The sequence below is a fragment of the Eptesicus fuscus genome, chromosome 24 (genome assembly GCF_027574615.1).
Source record: "Eptesicus fuscus isolate TK198812 chromosome 24, DD_ASM_mEF_20220401, whole genome shotgun sequence".
Taxonomy (NCBI): Eukaryota; Metazoa; Chordata; class Mammalia; order Chiroptera; family Vespertilionidae; genus Eptesicus; species Eptesicus fuscus.
In genome coordinates this window covers 15,556,681-15,572,252 of record NC_072496.1, presented here as the reverse complement: position 1 = coordinate 15,572,252, position 15,572 = coordinate 15,556,681, and the positions used below count along the sequence as shown (strand labels likewise).

The 15,572-nt window shown below is 44.1% G+C and overlaps 1 protein-coding gene across 4 annotated transcripts in view; it reads right to left on the bottom strand.

The window, feature by feature from the left end:
- The window catches only part of CDC42BPA (CDC42 binding protein kinase alpha), a 198,286-nt gene extending 189,263 nt beyond the window's left edge, over positions 1-9,023 (bottom strand). For all 4 annotated transcript variants that reach the window (XM_054713143.1, XM_028134646.2, XM_008157993.3 and 1 more), the window contains exon 1: positions 8,846-9,023. In XM_054713143.1, coding sequence (XP_054569118.1) covers positions 8,846-9,023 — 178 coding nt within the window. The remainder of the gene's footprint in view (positions 1-8,845) is intronic.
- Positions 9,024-15,572: the final 6,549 nt, after the last annotated feature.

Here is a 15,572-nt window from a genome sequence, read left to right as displayed (position 1 = left end):
CACTGAGTTGCATATTGGAGTTACTTAAATCTAAAAATAAAACACAACTAGCCACTTCATAATATTTGCTGTTGGTGATAGAAAGAATGGGCATTGGTTTAATATTTACTGAAAAATAGTTCAGCTAAGAATAATAAAATGTTCCAATGCAAATACCTTATCCTAGGAGAAGGAATGAGATACTGTTTGCATAGTCACACAGGGAAAGCCATCTCCAATGCCAATAAAATATTATCAGTAAGATGTGAATATGTTTAATGCTAAAATGCAGTTATTTATATCTTTGAATTAGTACATTTCAATTAAACTTTACCAAAAAAATAGCATTTTAGTTCTTCCTTTATCAAAGACTAGACAAACTTAAAAACCAGAATGGGAGTGAGAAGCTGACAAAATACAATAAATCACCAGGAAAGAAAAAATACTAAATCAACTTTCAACCTTTTGGCAAAATAAGCTACTACTATTATGCCCATTTTTTACAAATGATAAGAGGTTAAATAACTTGCTTAAATCACCCAGTTAATAACCAAAATCAGTCTGAATCCAAAGACTCTGTTCTTTATCAGTATTATTGGTTTAGAACAGGAATATTTCTTTTTTTTCTTTTTTTTTTTAATATATTTTATTGATTTTTTACAGAGAGGAAGAGAGAGGGATAGAGAGTTAGAAACATCGATGAGAGAGAAACATTGATCAGCTGCCTCTTGCACACCCCCTACTGGGGATGTGCCCGCAACCAAGGTACATGCCCTTGACCGGAATCGAACCTGGGACCCTTGAGTCCGCAGGCCGACGCTCTATCCACTGAGCCAAACCGGTTTCAGCTAGAACGGGAACATTTCAAGTTGAGGTATTCTATTTATGAAAACTCTGTAAATTGGATTATGTTTTATCACTATGAATAGAGCAAACAGAATAGAAGGGTGTGTGTGTGTGGGTGTGTGTGTGTGTGTGTGTGTTTCATTGATAAGCCTAGAGTGTTGTGTAAGCAATTGGAAAGAAAACCAAAAGTTAAATGATTACACAGACTGAACTAATTCACATGTTTGTTTGTTTTTAATTTATTTCGGAGAGGGAGAGGGACAGGGACAGGGAGAAGGAGAGGGAGAAAGACAGGGAGAGGGAGAGGGACAGGGAGAGGGAGAGGGACAGGGAGAGGGAGAGGGAGAGGGAGAAACATCAATGCTGAGAGAGAATCATTGACCAGCTGCTTTCTGCATGAGCCCCACTGGCAATAGAGCCTGCAACCTGGGCATGTGCCCTTGACCGGGAATCGAACCGTGACCTCCTGGTTCATAGGTTGACACTCAATCACTGAGCTACCTCAGCCGGGCCACATGTTTGTTTTTTAATATATTTTTATTGATTTCAGAGAGGAAGGGAAAGGGGAGGGAGAGATGGAAACATCAATGATGAAAGAGAATAAATGACCGGCTGTTTCTTGCACACCCCCTACTGGGGGTTGAGCCCATAACCTGGGCATGTGCCCATGACTGGAATCGACCTGGGACCCTTCAGTCCTCAGGCTGATGCTCTATCCACTGAGCCAAACCAGCTAGGGCGGCCACATATATTTTTAAAAGATTGCTTTCATCACATAAGCAGCAGTACTTTTAGTGCAGTTAGACTGGGGTAAGAGAAATGGTGGTAATGGGGAAGAATTAATGAGAAAAATAAATGTGTATCAGAAGAGAGAAAAAAAAGACTAACTTATCCCACTATAAGTTATTTGTCTTTAAACAATCAAGCTGAATTCCCTCTATTATTATTATCTGCTACCCTAATACCCCGAAGTTTATAGTGTCACAGAGTCCTACCTGTTCACATAGTGCTGAAGTAGCACCAGTTATATCTGGTTTTTCTCTTTAATAAAAGGATTGGATCTTCTGGTTCCTGTATCAACGAATAATAACTGCTGGCACTTGAAGCCCATAGCTTCACAGATACAATGTTACAATAATAGCCAAGTTCCACATTAGTGCAAACGTCTGAAAATAACAGATTAGCTAAAAGTTGTAATCTCTTAGACAAAATAATACTGAACACTATAACGAATTCTAAAGTTGCATAAGTCCATGATCTCTCCTCTCAAATATCACAAAGTAATGAATAAAATTGTTTCAGATAAATAAGAGTTTTGCAACGTTACAATTATAGTAACTAAAGCTATAAAGGGAGAATTCCTGTACTTATTGTGAATGCCTATACTTGAAAAGCAAGTTTAATTAGAGCAAGAGGAGGTCAGAAACAGAAACTTCTCAGTAATTCCAAGGATTTCACAGGTTAACAGCACTGGTTCATTATTGTATCTAATTTCACTCCACTCTACAGGATGCTTTTCCTAAATGTAATTTTCACCAGCATCACTCTTGTGCTACCATGATGGTTTATTTTTCAATTCACATGACTATCACACAGAAGACAGTTAAAAGTCTACAACTGCCCATCCAGTGTAGCTCAGTGGTTGAGCATTGACCTATGAGGCAGGAGGTCACAGTTCGATTCCCGGTCAGGCACATGCCTAGGTTGCAGGCTTGATCCCTGGTAGGGGGCATGCAGGAGGCAGCTGATCAATGATTCTCTCTCCCTCTCCCTTCCTCTCTGAAATCAATAAAAAAATATTTTTAAAAAATGAAAGTAAAAGTCTACAACCACTAAGTAAAATATAACTTACTGAGATTTGGATTCTCTCTACAAACCACGCAGTATCCCAGTTGCCCTCAAGATTTTCTCTTAGAACCCTGATACAAAGAACAGCATGACCTCATACTGAAAGAACATTTCTCAAAGGGTGTTCCATGGAACACTTGCCATCCACCTTCCAGATACTCTGCAAAAAAAAAAAAATGATTCCATAATCATATGAAATTATAATTCTAGGATAACCTACAGTATTTTTAAAATATATTTTATTGATTTTTTAGAGAGAGGAAGGGAGAGGGATAGTTAGAAACATCGATGAGAGAGAAACATTGATCAGCTGCCTCCAGCACACTCCTACTGGGGATGTGCCCGCAACCAAAGTACATGCCCTTGACCAGAATCGAACCTGGAACCCTTCAGTCCGCAGGCCGACACTCTATCCACTGAGCCAAACCGGTTAGGGCACCTGCAGTATTTTTAATGTTTACTTTTGTTTAAAACAGTTTTCCAAATTTATTTATGTAAACCTTCTCCTCCCCACCCACCTCCCTAAAGCACTTAATATCTCATGGATTTCCAGAACACATTTTGAAACTAAGGAGGGGTCTAGAGTGAAGAAGACTCGATTCCAAAATAGAAGCAAACAGTTCATAGGAGGAAGGATTAAGGGGTACATATTGAGACTGGGAAGTGGGGGAGCCAGGTCTTTCTGCCTCCTGTTACCATGAAAGCCCAAGTGGGGCTCCTTTATAGCCGCAGAGAAAGCAGCACCAGATGGGGCAGGGGCGTCAGACAACAGAGGGCTATTAATTGGGAAAAGAAGTGGACAGAGCAGAGAAGAGTGTGGAGCACCGAGCTGGGAAGAGCAATCCTGAGCTCAAATCGGCATCGGAGGGAAGAAAAGGAAATCCCCCAGATCTGGAAAACAGTGACAACAAAAGACGGCCATTGGTAAGTCGGGGATGACCTGTCCTAATAGTGGAGTCATTCCAAAACAAAAACCATGAGAGAAAGAACTTCTCGGCTCATTAAGAGACAGTAAAAGCAGCTGCGCAATTCTTGGTCTTATCGACCAAACTCAAGTCACTCTCACTGGCAGTTTCATTAGTAACAAGAGATGAGAAAACCTATGGAATTAGCAAGTAGTTCCCACCTATTATCTACTCTAGCGTTCACGTTCACGTGGAGTAACTAGAAGATTGAACCAAAAAATGACCAACTTGTACAGACCTATGGAGACCTATGGTTATTCCTCATGTTCAAGCTTACAAAACTCTGACAATCAATGGAAGTCAACATCAGAGAGCCCAAAGGCAGGAAAGGGAAATGACAAAGGAATAGGAAATGAACCATCAAATACAAAGGAGTGAAGTTCATTTCTCTCTCCATTAAGTTCTTCTAATTAAAAATACCCAACCATTCCCAGGTCAGACCAAAGGAGCAAGCCAAGAAAACAGCACGTTCATGCTCATGTTCCTATTCTTCCTCTTCCATACTCCCTCTCTCTCCAGGTACCTTGTCCCTCCCTAACCTTCTTCTCTTCATTAATTCATCAGAAAAGGACCCATGTCTACCATCTCTTCACTGTTAAACAGTCAACATATTTTAGCTTCATCTACACCAGCGGTTCTCAACCTGTGGGTTTTCCAGCAGGGTCGCCTAAGACCATCGGAAAACACAGATATTTACATTATGATTCATAACAGTAGCAAAATTACAGTTATGAAGTAGCAACGAGAATAATTTTATGGTTGGGGGTCAGCACAACATGAGGAACTGTATTAAAGGGTCGCGGCATAAGAAAGATTGAGAACCACTGATCTACACTAACGAGTTTCAAACTCTTTTTATCCCAATTTATAGCAAGAAATACAAGAAAACACAAGAGTTTGTGCACAGCAATACTTACTCTTTCTACACATAATGTACTGGGTATTTTCTATTCTAGTCTATTTAATGTTTTAAATGTTGGCTGGACTTTCAAACTAATCAAAACCAAGAGGATGAAAAACAATGAGCTACACAGTCAATGCACTGTCAGTAAGTGTACCTACAGAGAAAAGGTTTTGGAAGAAATTTTTTGACTGCCATAGAATAGTACAATAAAACATCAATCTGTACCAAGTTCAGTTATTTTACCATAAAATAACCTGGGCTTACTATGTAATATTAGTCAAGTCCTAGAGATTATGGGAAATTTCATAAAATTTACAACACATTATGCTATTTGTTTTTTGTTTTTACACTGCTATGCTAATGTATGCCTTGTAATTCCACATGAAATTCTTAAAATTCTTAAAGTGCTAATTCTGGCATCCCTGTTCTCACTCATAAAGCAACAGATTCTTAAAAACGGAAAAGAAAGAAATGGAAAAATAATAGCCACCACTTAGAGAACATGCTTCTTCCATGTGCCAGCATTGTGTTAAGTCAAATCACTGTACTTATTCACTATTCTTCTTAGAATAGACTATTAGGTGGCTAGTATAAAGGAAATAAGTGCCCAACCTACATTTCTGAGACATTTATAAAGATCCTAATTGAGGATTTAAATAAAAATAATGTTAATCCTCTGTATTAAATGAACCTGTTGACAATTTGGTATGATTAATAAACTACTCAGGAAAAGCTGATGAGGAACAGCTGAAGTGAAGGACAAACTACCCTCGAAAAGATTCAGATCCTTCTAATCAAGTCATCATCACCTCACTTAACTGACCCACGCATGGAAAAAATGTGAATAATCTTTCAGACTATGCTAGTGAAAGGAAAAGTTAAAACCACAGTACCTGCTGATGTACTCTAGTAACAAGTTTATTCATTGTTCAGATTAGTGTGTTTGTGTATTGCTGAACAAGCTGTAAAATTAGTTATTTAAGGTTAATTTAAATGAAATATTCCAAAGTCCAAGATTCAGGAAGTATCAAAAACCAGTTATCCACATTTAAGTAGCTAGGATGTTTCTTTTGTATTGAGTAATACCATCTTACATCTATTTTTTAAGTAAATTAGTAAAGAATTACCTAAAACTCCAATTTCCCATTTCAAAGTAGAGGGTAGCCATTCAATGAATAATAAATTTGGTTATTACTAGGGAGTTATTTTTACTTCTACAACTCTACTGTAACTTATTCTAAAATTATACTACTGATATAAAAACTCTAATTTTATGAACATAGAAATCACAATTATTTCAACAACTTAAAAAACAAAGGAGACAAAACACAGTCTTTCACGTCTTATTGGATATAACTGGAAAATACGTGTTATTAACTGTGAACGTGACCTATGGCCTTAAGGAAGTCTCATCCCCTTGCCCTATTGCTTATGGCTTAATCCCCTCTTCCTCTCTGGAGCCATCAGCACTAAGAGCAAGGAATGCTGCCAAATATATACGTATCTCACTTTGAATCGTCATTTTCTTATTGTCATGATACTGTAATGAACAAAACATTTACTGTACTAATACACCTGTTAAATGGGCCATAATTAGAAATAAAGTGAAAATGATGGAAATAAAGCAAGGTAGAATCTTGGCTGACTCCTTTTTTAAGCATAAAAATAAGGAATATCTAAATGACACTTTGATTAATATAAATAGCCAAACACAAATATACAGCATCTATTACAAAGAATTTAACTATTATTGCTCTCCTGTTGCAAATATTGGATCTTTTAAAACTCAAACTAAAAACTGTATCACTTTAAGGCAAATCTAAATTGACAAATTTAACCCCAACAAATATTCCCTGTAAATTTCCATTATAGACCCCAAAAAGAGTTTAAAAAATTAAATTGAGGTCCAGTCACTCGCTAGAAACTTTCTTAATCTAATTGTTTTTACATAATGTTAGGCAATGAGAAAAAAAAAATAGGACATTTTCCCAAAATGTAGTAATCAATTCATACATGGAGAACCACTGACCTATTTCAATACTTAAGTTAATTGAAGAGACTGGCATTCTTAAGTAACCTACATTCTCAAATAACTTAAAGATAGGAAGTCCTATACTTATGGCACATCTCAACAGCTTCTCCACTCTTACATTCCTTTTCTTAGTCCTTACCCAAACTTCTGTGGTTGATAATTCCCACTTTGAAGACCTCGTTCTCCCAAAGTAAAAATGACTGAGACTTAACAGACACCACCTGGCCCGAAGGTGCAGAAGTCAGTCCTTAAAAATTCTAGTCTCTGGTCCTCTATCACTGATAAACACAACAGACATTTACCTAAAAGACCATACATTTTTGTTATGTCGTATCAGATTTCCACAAAACATGAAGCATATTACTAAAACTGAATTTGTTTTAAATTGTGACAAGTCCCTGGTTTTACATACTTTTAAAATATATTAATAAAAATAGAATGTATTTGGCCAAATACTTATTTGACTTTTGGCTTGCTTCATTTAAATTAATATGTATAACGAGTTTTTAAAATATATATATATTATAAAAAACAAAGCCCAAGGAAACATATTTAATGGAAAACATACATGAATTATTCTGATAATACTGTACAGCAAAATATCTCAGAACATAAAACTACTACGTAAACTCTTAACACAAAAGGCAACTGAACATATGGTTTTCTCTTCTTGTCATAATTTTAAAATTATAATTACTATTGGTACATAAAGAGTTCTTCCACTATTCTGAAGATGAGAAAGAATAGCTAATAGCAATCATGATTGGACTAGGATGAGTTCTTGAACCATAATTCAAGAACTGAAACTCTGAAAGTACCAAAAACTTTTCTTTAAATCTAAAAAAAAAAAATCACTCTAAAATAGTTCGAAAATTTGTAAAACTACATGTAATAAAATATTTTACTCTGCACATAACCAGTACCAGTACATACAAAACCAGTACCAAAGTCAAAATTGTCTCGCTCTTAACAGAGAAGTCACTTGAAAGACGGTTTAGAATTCTTCCATTCCCAGTAAAAGTCTGGTATTCTGTTTTAAAAAACCATCCTCTTCACTAATCTGTAAGCAATCTCAAATGAGTGATTTACTTGACAAGCTAACTTCTAATAAATTTCAAATTAAAAGACAAAACAAAACAATCACTCATTGACTTTTACTTCAGGAAAATAAAGCTTGCTTGGGAACAAAGACATCCTAGTATCAAAACTTCCCAACAAACTAGAATTACTAGCGTTACAAAGGTAACGCGGTACGACTTGGGCTGAGCCTTCAAAGCCGGGGCTCCAGCACAGGTGTGGGCGGTGAGAACAGCTGGCCGTTTGAATGGACCTGTATGTGACACTGGATACAGCCTGAAGGTCGCCGGGGAGCGTCTGCTCTCGCCGCTGACCTTTTGCACACAGTGGGTCTCCTAAATCACACCTGCACTCAGGAGAATGAAGACAAACACTAACCACTTCAGACATGAGTTAAATGCGGAGTCAATCAACCTTCCAGGCGGGGGCCGCTCCCACACCTTCTCTCCCAACTCCTACCGCAAAATTGCCACACGTGTGTGCCACCTGATCTCACAAACACGGCAATTTGTGGGAAGTCCGTGTTTCGTGGTCCCTTTGCTTGTACTAAAATGGGGATGAAATAAAACCTACTGATAACCACCTTCAAGTTCCTGTTGACGTCAGCTATTTTAATATCTCCTCCCCTTTTCCAGAGCCATTTCCCAAGTCTGGGAAGGAATGTTTTCCACTAAGAAATACCTCTGCATTGGATGTGTTAGCACCACCGGGAGCCATCCAGTTCTGCCCATCACAGAGTGACTCAAAAGCTCTTACTGCTGACCTCAAAACATAGTAGGTTCTCTCTCGCAAATTCCACATTAATTCGTGGCAACAACTGAGCAGCCTGCTTGTACTCCTGGGAGAATATTCACCCAAAACGAGAAAAACTTCTGGAATGATTGGTGTCTATTCTCTTATTGTATGTATGTGTGTGTATATATATATATATATATATATATATACATATATATATATATACACACACACATATATATACACACACACACATATATATACACACATATATATATATTTAAATACTATTTATATATTACATATTATGCATTATGGTAATATATGTTCTATATGCTATATTACATACTTTATACCGTCTATTACATATAGGTTTATAGACTCAGAGTTTACTCATAGGAACTATCACAATGATAAGCTAAAGCGTTGTGGTGTATGTTTTTTTAAATACGAACTTACCCCATTCTAGGTATTCAAGAATGTTCTTCTCTCTTCGCAGCGGAGAGTTATTGCACTCGTCGTACAGGCAGATGAGGATATCCAGCAAGGTCTCCACGCTGAAACACTGGCCCTGGGTCCGCGCCGGCCCGTCCAAGATCAACTGCTCCAGCTGCCTCAAACGCACTTCTCCAGACATGGTGGCCTCGCTTCCTGCCGGTCTCCCTCCCAATGGTCAAACTTGCACTCCGCTGCCCTGAACCTAAACTGTAAAAGGTGTGGTTTTCAAAACAAACCACTTGTTTATTCCAACCACTGTCGTGCCGGGCCGGTGCTGAATTCAACATCCAACGCGCCGGTACCCTCACTTGACGGAAGCGTCTTCGATCTCGCACATATACATAGAGTATTTTCAGGGGCGGTTACCATAAAATAGATATCTGATACATTATTTTTTTTAAAGAATACAATTAAGTCGTATATTTAAATAAAATAATAATTAAGAGTCCAACGAACCAGAGAGTCCACACTTCTTGAAGGGGGGGGGAAATAAACAGCTCTTCTCCTTCATTCAAAATTCAACTCGTGCAACATAATCCTGAAACGAATCCCGTTGCATCATTCATTAAGCCCGAGGTGCCTCCGCAATCCACTTCCCAGGCAGAAGGAAAACAGAAAAGGGAGGAAAAGGGCCAGGGCGCCTGGAAGGGGGAGGGAAAACCAAAAATTCGGCTGCAAATCCTCGCCGCCACCGCTTGGACGGTGCATCCGCGGCGGCCTCTCCGGCGGCGGCGGGAGGAGGGGGCGACCCGCAGCCGCCGCGGCCGAGCACGCCGAGCCCTGCCCGGAGGAGGCTCTCCTCGCCCCGCGCTCCCGCCGGCTTAAGGCTGTGCCGTGAGTCCCGTTTCCAGCGGATTCGGAGGAAACTTCATTTTTTCTCCCGGCTTCTCCCAGGGGCCTGGCGGGCGGGCGGGCGGCGCGGCCGGGGCTGCGAACGCGGGCTGCGGGCGGCCCTGGGCGCCGGGCCGGAACGGCGGCTACTCGGCCGCCCGAGCCCGCTCCATGGCGGTGGTCGCCGCTCGGCCGCTGGGCCGCGCCGGGCAGGGCGCCGATCTCCCCACACCCGCACCCGGCCGCCGCCGAGGCTCCCGACGCCCTGGAGAGGGGGTGCTCTTCGGGATTCAAAGGGCACGGGCGGCGGCGGCGGCGGCGGTGCGGGCGGCTCCGGCGGCCCCTTCTCCCCCCGGCTCACACCCCCGGGTGAAGGGCATCTTTCCGCGGCGAGGAGGGAGCGGCCGAGGCGCCGGGGGAGGGACTGGTGCGGCGGCGAGGAGAGCGGAGGCTGCCGCAGCCCGGCTCGCGGCCACTCCCTTCCTCTCCCGCCCCCGCCCCCGCCTTCCCGGCCTCGCGCCCGCGCCCTGGGCTCCGCGAGGCTCCCGTCCCCGTCCCGGCCGCGCGCAGGATCCAATATGGCGGCCGCGCGACCCCCCCCCCCCCCCGCGCGCGCACGCGCACGCGCCCCGCCCACTCCGCCCCGCGCGCCCCGCCCCCGCCCCCGCCGAGCCTGCGGGCCGAGCCGCGTCCGTCTGCGGCCGCGCCGCCCTGGAGGAGGGTGGGGACCGGCTCGGCGGCCGCACCGCGGAATGCAGGGATGCGGGAGGACCGGGCGGCGGGAGGACCGGGCGGGCGGGCGGCGGAGGACCGGCGCGGGCTGGGAGCTGCGCCGCCGCCTCGCGCCCTCCCCGTCCCCGAGCTTCTCGTGTGGGTCGCGAAGCGGGGCTTCGTCCTCGGACACCCCACCTGCCCGGCCCGTTTGCTAAGGGGGCCCCGCGGCCCGCGGCCTTAGGGTGCCGACAGATCTGTACCCGAGGGTGCCGCTCGCCGCCCCTCCCCTGGTCGCCCCCGGCCCCCCAAATTGAGCTCTCGGGGTCGCCGAGCCACCATTTCCTGGGTGTCTAATTACAGCATTTCTGTGTCAGTTCCCGGGGCGCACACAGTGCCGGGCTGGTCCGCGCGGCCATCCAGAGCGCAGAGGACACAATTCCCCGCGCCCATGCCCAAGGGTCCCCGGCGCGGAGCAGGGTTCCTCCTGCGGAGCTCTCCAGCTGCCGCCGGCTGGTTCCCAGCCAGGGTGCCGCCGGCAGGGGTCCCGCTGCGGGGGTCGGCGGCTCACCTCCAGGAGCCAGCCCGCACCGCACCCCGTTTGCGCGCACGCACGCACACACACGCGTAACCCAATGGCACCGCAGGAACGGCAGCAAAGGCCAGTCCTGTGCAGCTGCCGCCCCGAGGCAGCTGAGGCCTTCCAGGTGGTTCCAGGCGGGGCCTGGGGCGAGCACTCGGTTCTCCTGGAAGGCCCCGTACTTAAATATACTGCTGCATGGGGTCCCTGCGTTTCTGTCTTTTACCCTCAAAATGGTCATCTCCTTTCAAACCTTCCTGCAAAATACAGGGTTGTGGGCACGATCCCCAACAGGGGCCGTGCAGGAGGCAGCCAATCAATGATTCTTTCTCATCATTGATGTTTCTATCTCTCTCTCCCTCTCCCTTCCTCTCTGAAATCAATAAACATATATTTTAATCTATCTGCAAAATACAATTATTTTCTAGTCCTTTCCAACACCCATGGGGCAGTTATGTTTTCTATGTTAATGTCCACAGTTGCATCGTTTGACATCTGAAGAATATGAAAGCTGAGGAAAAATGAGCAATGAAGGTCTAGAAAGGAAGTCTAAAAATGAAGTGTGAATAGTGTGAATCTTTGGCGAACGTTGGACAGCACTATTTCCAAAGTGCTCCTGACACGTGATTGATAGGCTCAGCCAAAGGATCAGTCGTTTCTAGCCATGACATCTTTATCTATGGGCTAATTGGAAAAGCAAAAGGGGGAAAAAAGCAAAAATCCTAACACAGATCATCGTTAATATTTTGGTGTTCGTTATTCATCTTTTTTATGCATTTTAACAAAATGATGCATAATAAAAGACAGTTTTATAGCCTCCTGTTTTCACTTAGCAATATATTGTAAACATCTTCTCAAGTCAACAAATATTCTTCAATAACATGGTTTCCATAGTGAAGCCAAGACATTTTAACGCTTTCATTTGACCATGAGTTAGGGTAGCGAAGAAAGAAGCAATTTCTTTTGCTTTTACACCACAGAACTGGCTGTAAGCTACCTACGCATCTAACTTGTAAATAACTTTAGAAAAGAATTTAAAAGAGAAAACCTAAAACATGTTAGGTCTCCATAAATGGAAGTACAGTATATGAGCTAACAATATATTTCTTCATAAAATAAGCTACCAGTCCTTTCTCTGCCTAGTCTGTTAGCCCTTGGGTACCACCCACAGGCCAGAGTATTTATATTTGCATAATATATCCTTTACCACGTTGTTTAGCAAGTACACGGGAGAACATATTTCTATTTTTTAACAAAACACACACACAAAGAGAAGGAATTAGGTTGAACCCAATCAATTGTGCTTGAATAATTCAAGCCCAGAGACTTAATAATTAACTAGACACTAAACACATGGTGCGGGTGTTACTTTAAGTGTTCCGGGTGAAGTGTGAACATGCTTGTTAATGAAACTGGTATTAAGCCAGAGAGAGGCGCAGCCCAGGCGCCCCACAGGGCTGCGTGCAGGGTGTTCTTCGGGAAGAGCCTGGAGGAGGTCCTCTTTGGGACACTCTGCTCGGGGACCTGGGGCGTAGATTATTCCCCTGCAAACACAGTTTGTTTGAAACAATCAGAGGAAAGTCCTAGGAGGGTGCTGGGAATTAGTCTGACCTTTCAGAAAAGAAAGAGGGCAGGAGAGGACGTAGAGAGGCGAGAGTAGAAAGAATCAGACTGGACGGGGAGTCCTGAAGGTGAGTTCCAATGCAAGCTGTCTTCATCTCACCCCCACTTCTGACCTAACTAATAGCAGGAGGACGGGCCCATCGATTAGTATGTATAACAACCAGCTCCATTCTTACCTGGGGGTGTCTTAGTCCAGATCAGCTGTAGGTTCAATGATGGGGAGCAGGGCCAAAGGCAGGGTGAATGTGCGCAGGGCTTCCTGTGTGGTGCTAAGGAGAGTTTACCACAGCCCCTTTCAGCCCGCTAACACACCCCGAAGCTATGAATGCATGACTTGGTTTAGTGCCCCCGAAGCTATGAATGAATGACTTGGTTTAGTGCCCCCGAAGCTATGAATGAATGACTTGGTTTAGTGCCCCCGAAGCTATGAATGAATGACTTGGTTTAGTGCCCCCGAAGCTATGAATGAATGACTTGGTTTAGTGCCCCCGAAGCTATGAATGAATGACTTGGTTTAGTGCCCCCGAAGCTATGAATGAATGACTTGGTTTAGTACCCCCGAAGCTATGAATGAATGGCTTGGTTTAGTGCCCCCTGAGGATGAAACGCCAGCAAAGGCTTGTCCTCACTTCAAGTCTGGCTTCTGACATGAGTAATAGCAACGGCAAAGGTTTATTTATGGAGAAAGGAGGCTTTGCAATTAATAATGGCTTTCCTCACAGAACACTTACAGTGAATGCATACTGTCCAGAGTACTTTAAACACCGTATTCTATTCAATTGTCGTAGCCATGTGAAATAGAAAAATTATCGTCTCCATGTCATAGATGAGGAAACTGAGGGTTAGAAGGCTTAGAGACTTGGGAACGACCACAAAAATAGCAAGTGACCACACCACGCTGTCTCAGGCACGGCCGAAAGTCTTAGCCACCCTGCGAGGTCTGAACGGTCTACGGAACCCCGTAAACCACCTCTCCCTCCTGGTGTGACTTGGAAGCATGTACTTGTTAATGCACATATTTGGGCTTTAGAAATTGCTATTGGGGCAGGAGAGGAAAACCCATAGATGAAGTGTCAGGATCCAGCCAGAAAAAACAGAAATCACCTGTGTATTTAAATCAGAGGAACCCTAATCTGGAAAATGGCTCCACGGGTGATAGAAGGAAGAGCTGCGGGATCGAACAAGGGAGAGGAGGTGGTCAGCAGCAGCCGCTGACCAGGCTGGTGGGAGCTGGAGCCACAGAGACACCAGGGCTACCAGGGAGCTGCCCCAGGCCTGAGAGGGGAGGAGAGTCCTCTGGCCTCCACTCTCCCCTCATTTGCCTGGAACACAGCTTGTGAGACCTGCATGCACTGTCCCCCAAGGCACACCGCTGAGCGGGCAATGGGGGAGGGGTGGCTGTCCAGGCAAACAGGCCAAGGATTGGCATTCACATGATCAACCCAGTTTCCATTTTACTCAAAGGAGATAAATCAATAAAACAAATGTTTTCTCTCTGAACAACCATGCAGTGGATTTTGAAGTGGCGGGGTTTTAACGTAGGGGAGACTTTCACTCCTCCCTCCTCATATTTATTTTGCGTTTTGTTTTAACCCCTCGCAAAGGTTAAAGAAACCATCCAAACAAGCCCTTTTCACCGAGGGCACGTTCACTTAGACAAACAGGCAGGTTCATAGATTCATAGGTGTCACTTGCTTATCAGTGGATCTTGCCCCACTTGTCCTGTCTTTAAACCTCTCGTTTAAAATTCTCATTAAAGCCCTAACCGGTGTGGCTCAGTGAATAGAGCATTGGCCTGTGGCCTGAAGGGTCCCAGGTTCAATTCCGGTCAAGGGCATGTACCTTGGTTGCGGGCACATCCCCAGTGGGGGGTATGCAGAAGGCAGCTGATTGATGTTTCTCTCATCGATGTTTCTAACTCTCTCCCCCTCTCCCTTCCTCTCTATAAAAAAAATCAATAAAATATTTAAAATAGATAAATAAAATTCTCATTAAAGCTCTACATACACAAGCTCTACTACATGTGAAATTTTCACACACACGGTTGGGGTCAAATATTATAATAGAGATACTGTTCTCTACGATGTCTAGTTAGTCAACTTGAACAATAAAAAGAAAGATAGCAGCCGAAACCGGTTTGGCTCAGTGGATAGAGCGTCAGCCTGCGGACTGAAAGGTCCCAGGTTCGATTCCGGTCAAGGGCATGTACCTTGGTTGCGGGCACATCCCCAGTAGGGGGTGTGCAGGAGGCAGCTGATCTGATCGATGTTTCTAACTCTTGATCCTTCTCTCTTCCTCTCTGTAAAAAATCAATAAAATATATTTTTAAGAAAAAAAAAAGAAAAGAAAAGAAAGGTGGCATTCTCTTATACATCCCATCAGCGTTGAAACATTTGGCAAAAGACTCCTTGGCCGCGTGTGGTGACAAAAACCGAGCCGGTCAAGCCAATGTGTTCCTCTCAGCCCTGATGTGGGGCTGGAGGTGACACAGCCAGGACCGAGGGGCTGGCGGCCAAGCTGAGAATCCAGTTACCACGCTCTGGAAACCTCTCCGGCCAAGGTTACCAGAGACTTCCGCATGACCAAAGCCAGCCGGCACTGCTCAGTCCCCACCTCGTTTGACCTTTTAGCGGTTTGTGAGAGCACCGACCAGCCCTCTTCATTGAAACACTCTTCTGCACTTGGCTTCTGCACGCTCCTCATTGTCTGCTGCCTCGCTGGCCACTCCTCAGGCTTCTTTGCTAGGCCCTCCTTTCTTTCTTTCTTTTTTTTTTTTTTTACAGAGAGGAAGGGAGAGGGATAGAAAGCCAGAAACATCGATGAGAGAGAAACATCGATCAGCTGCCTCTTGCACACCCCCTACTGGGGATGTGCCCGCAACCAAGGTACATGCCCTTGACCGGAATCAAACCTGGAACCTTTCAGTCCGCAGACCGACGCTCT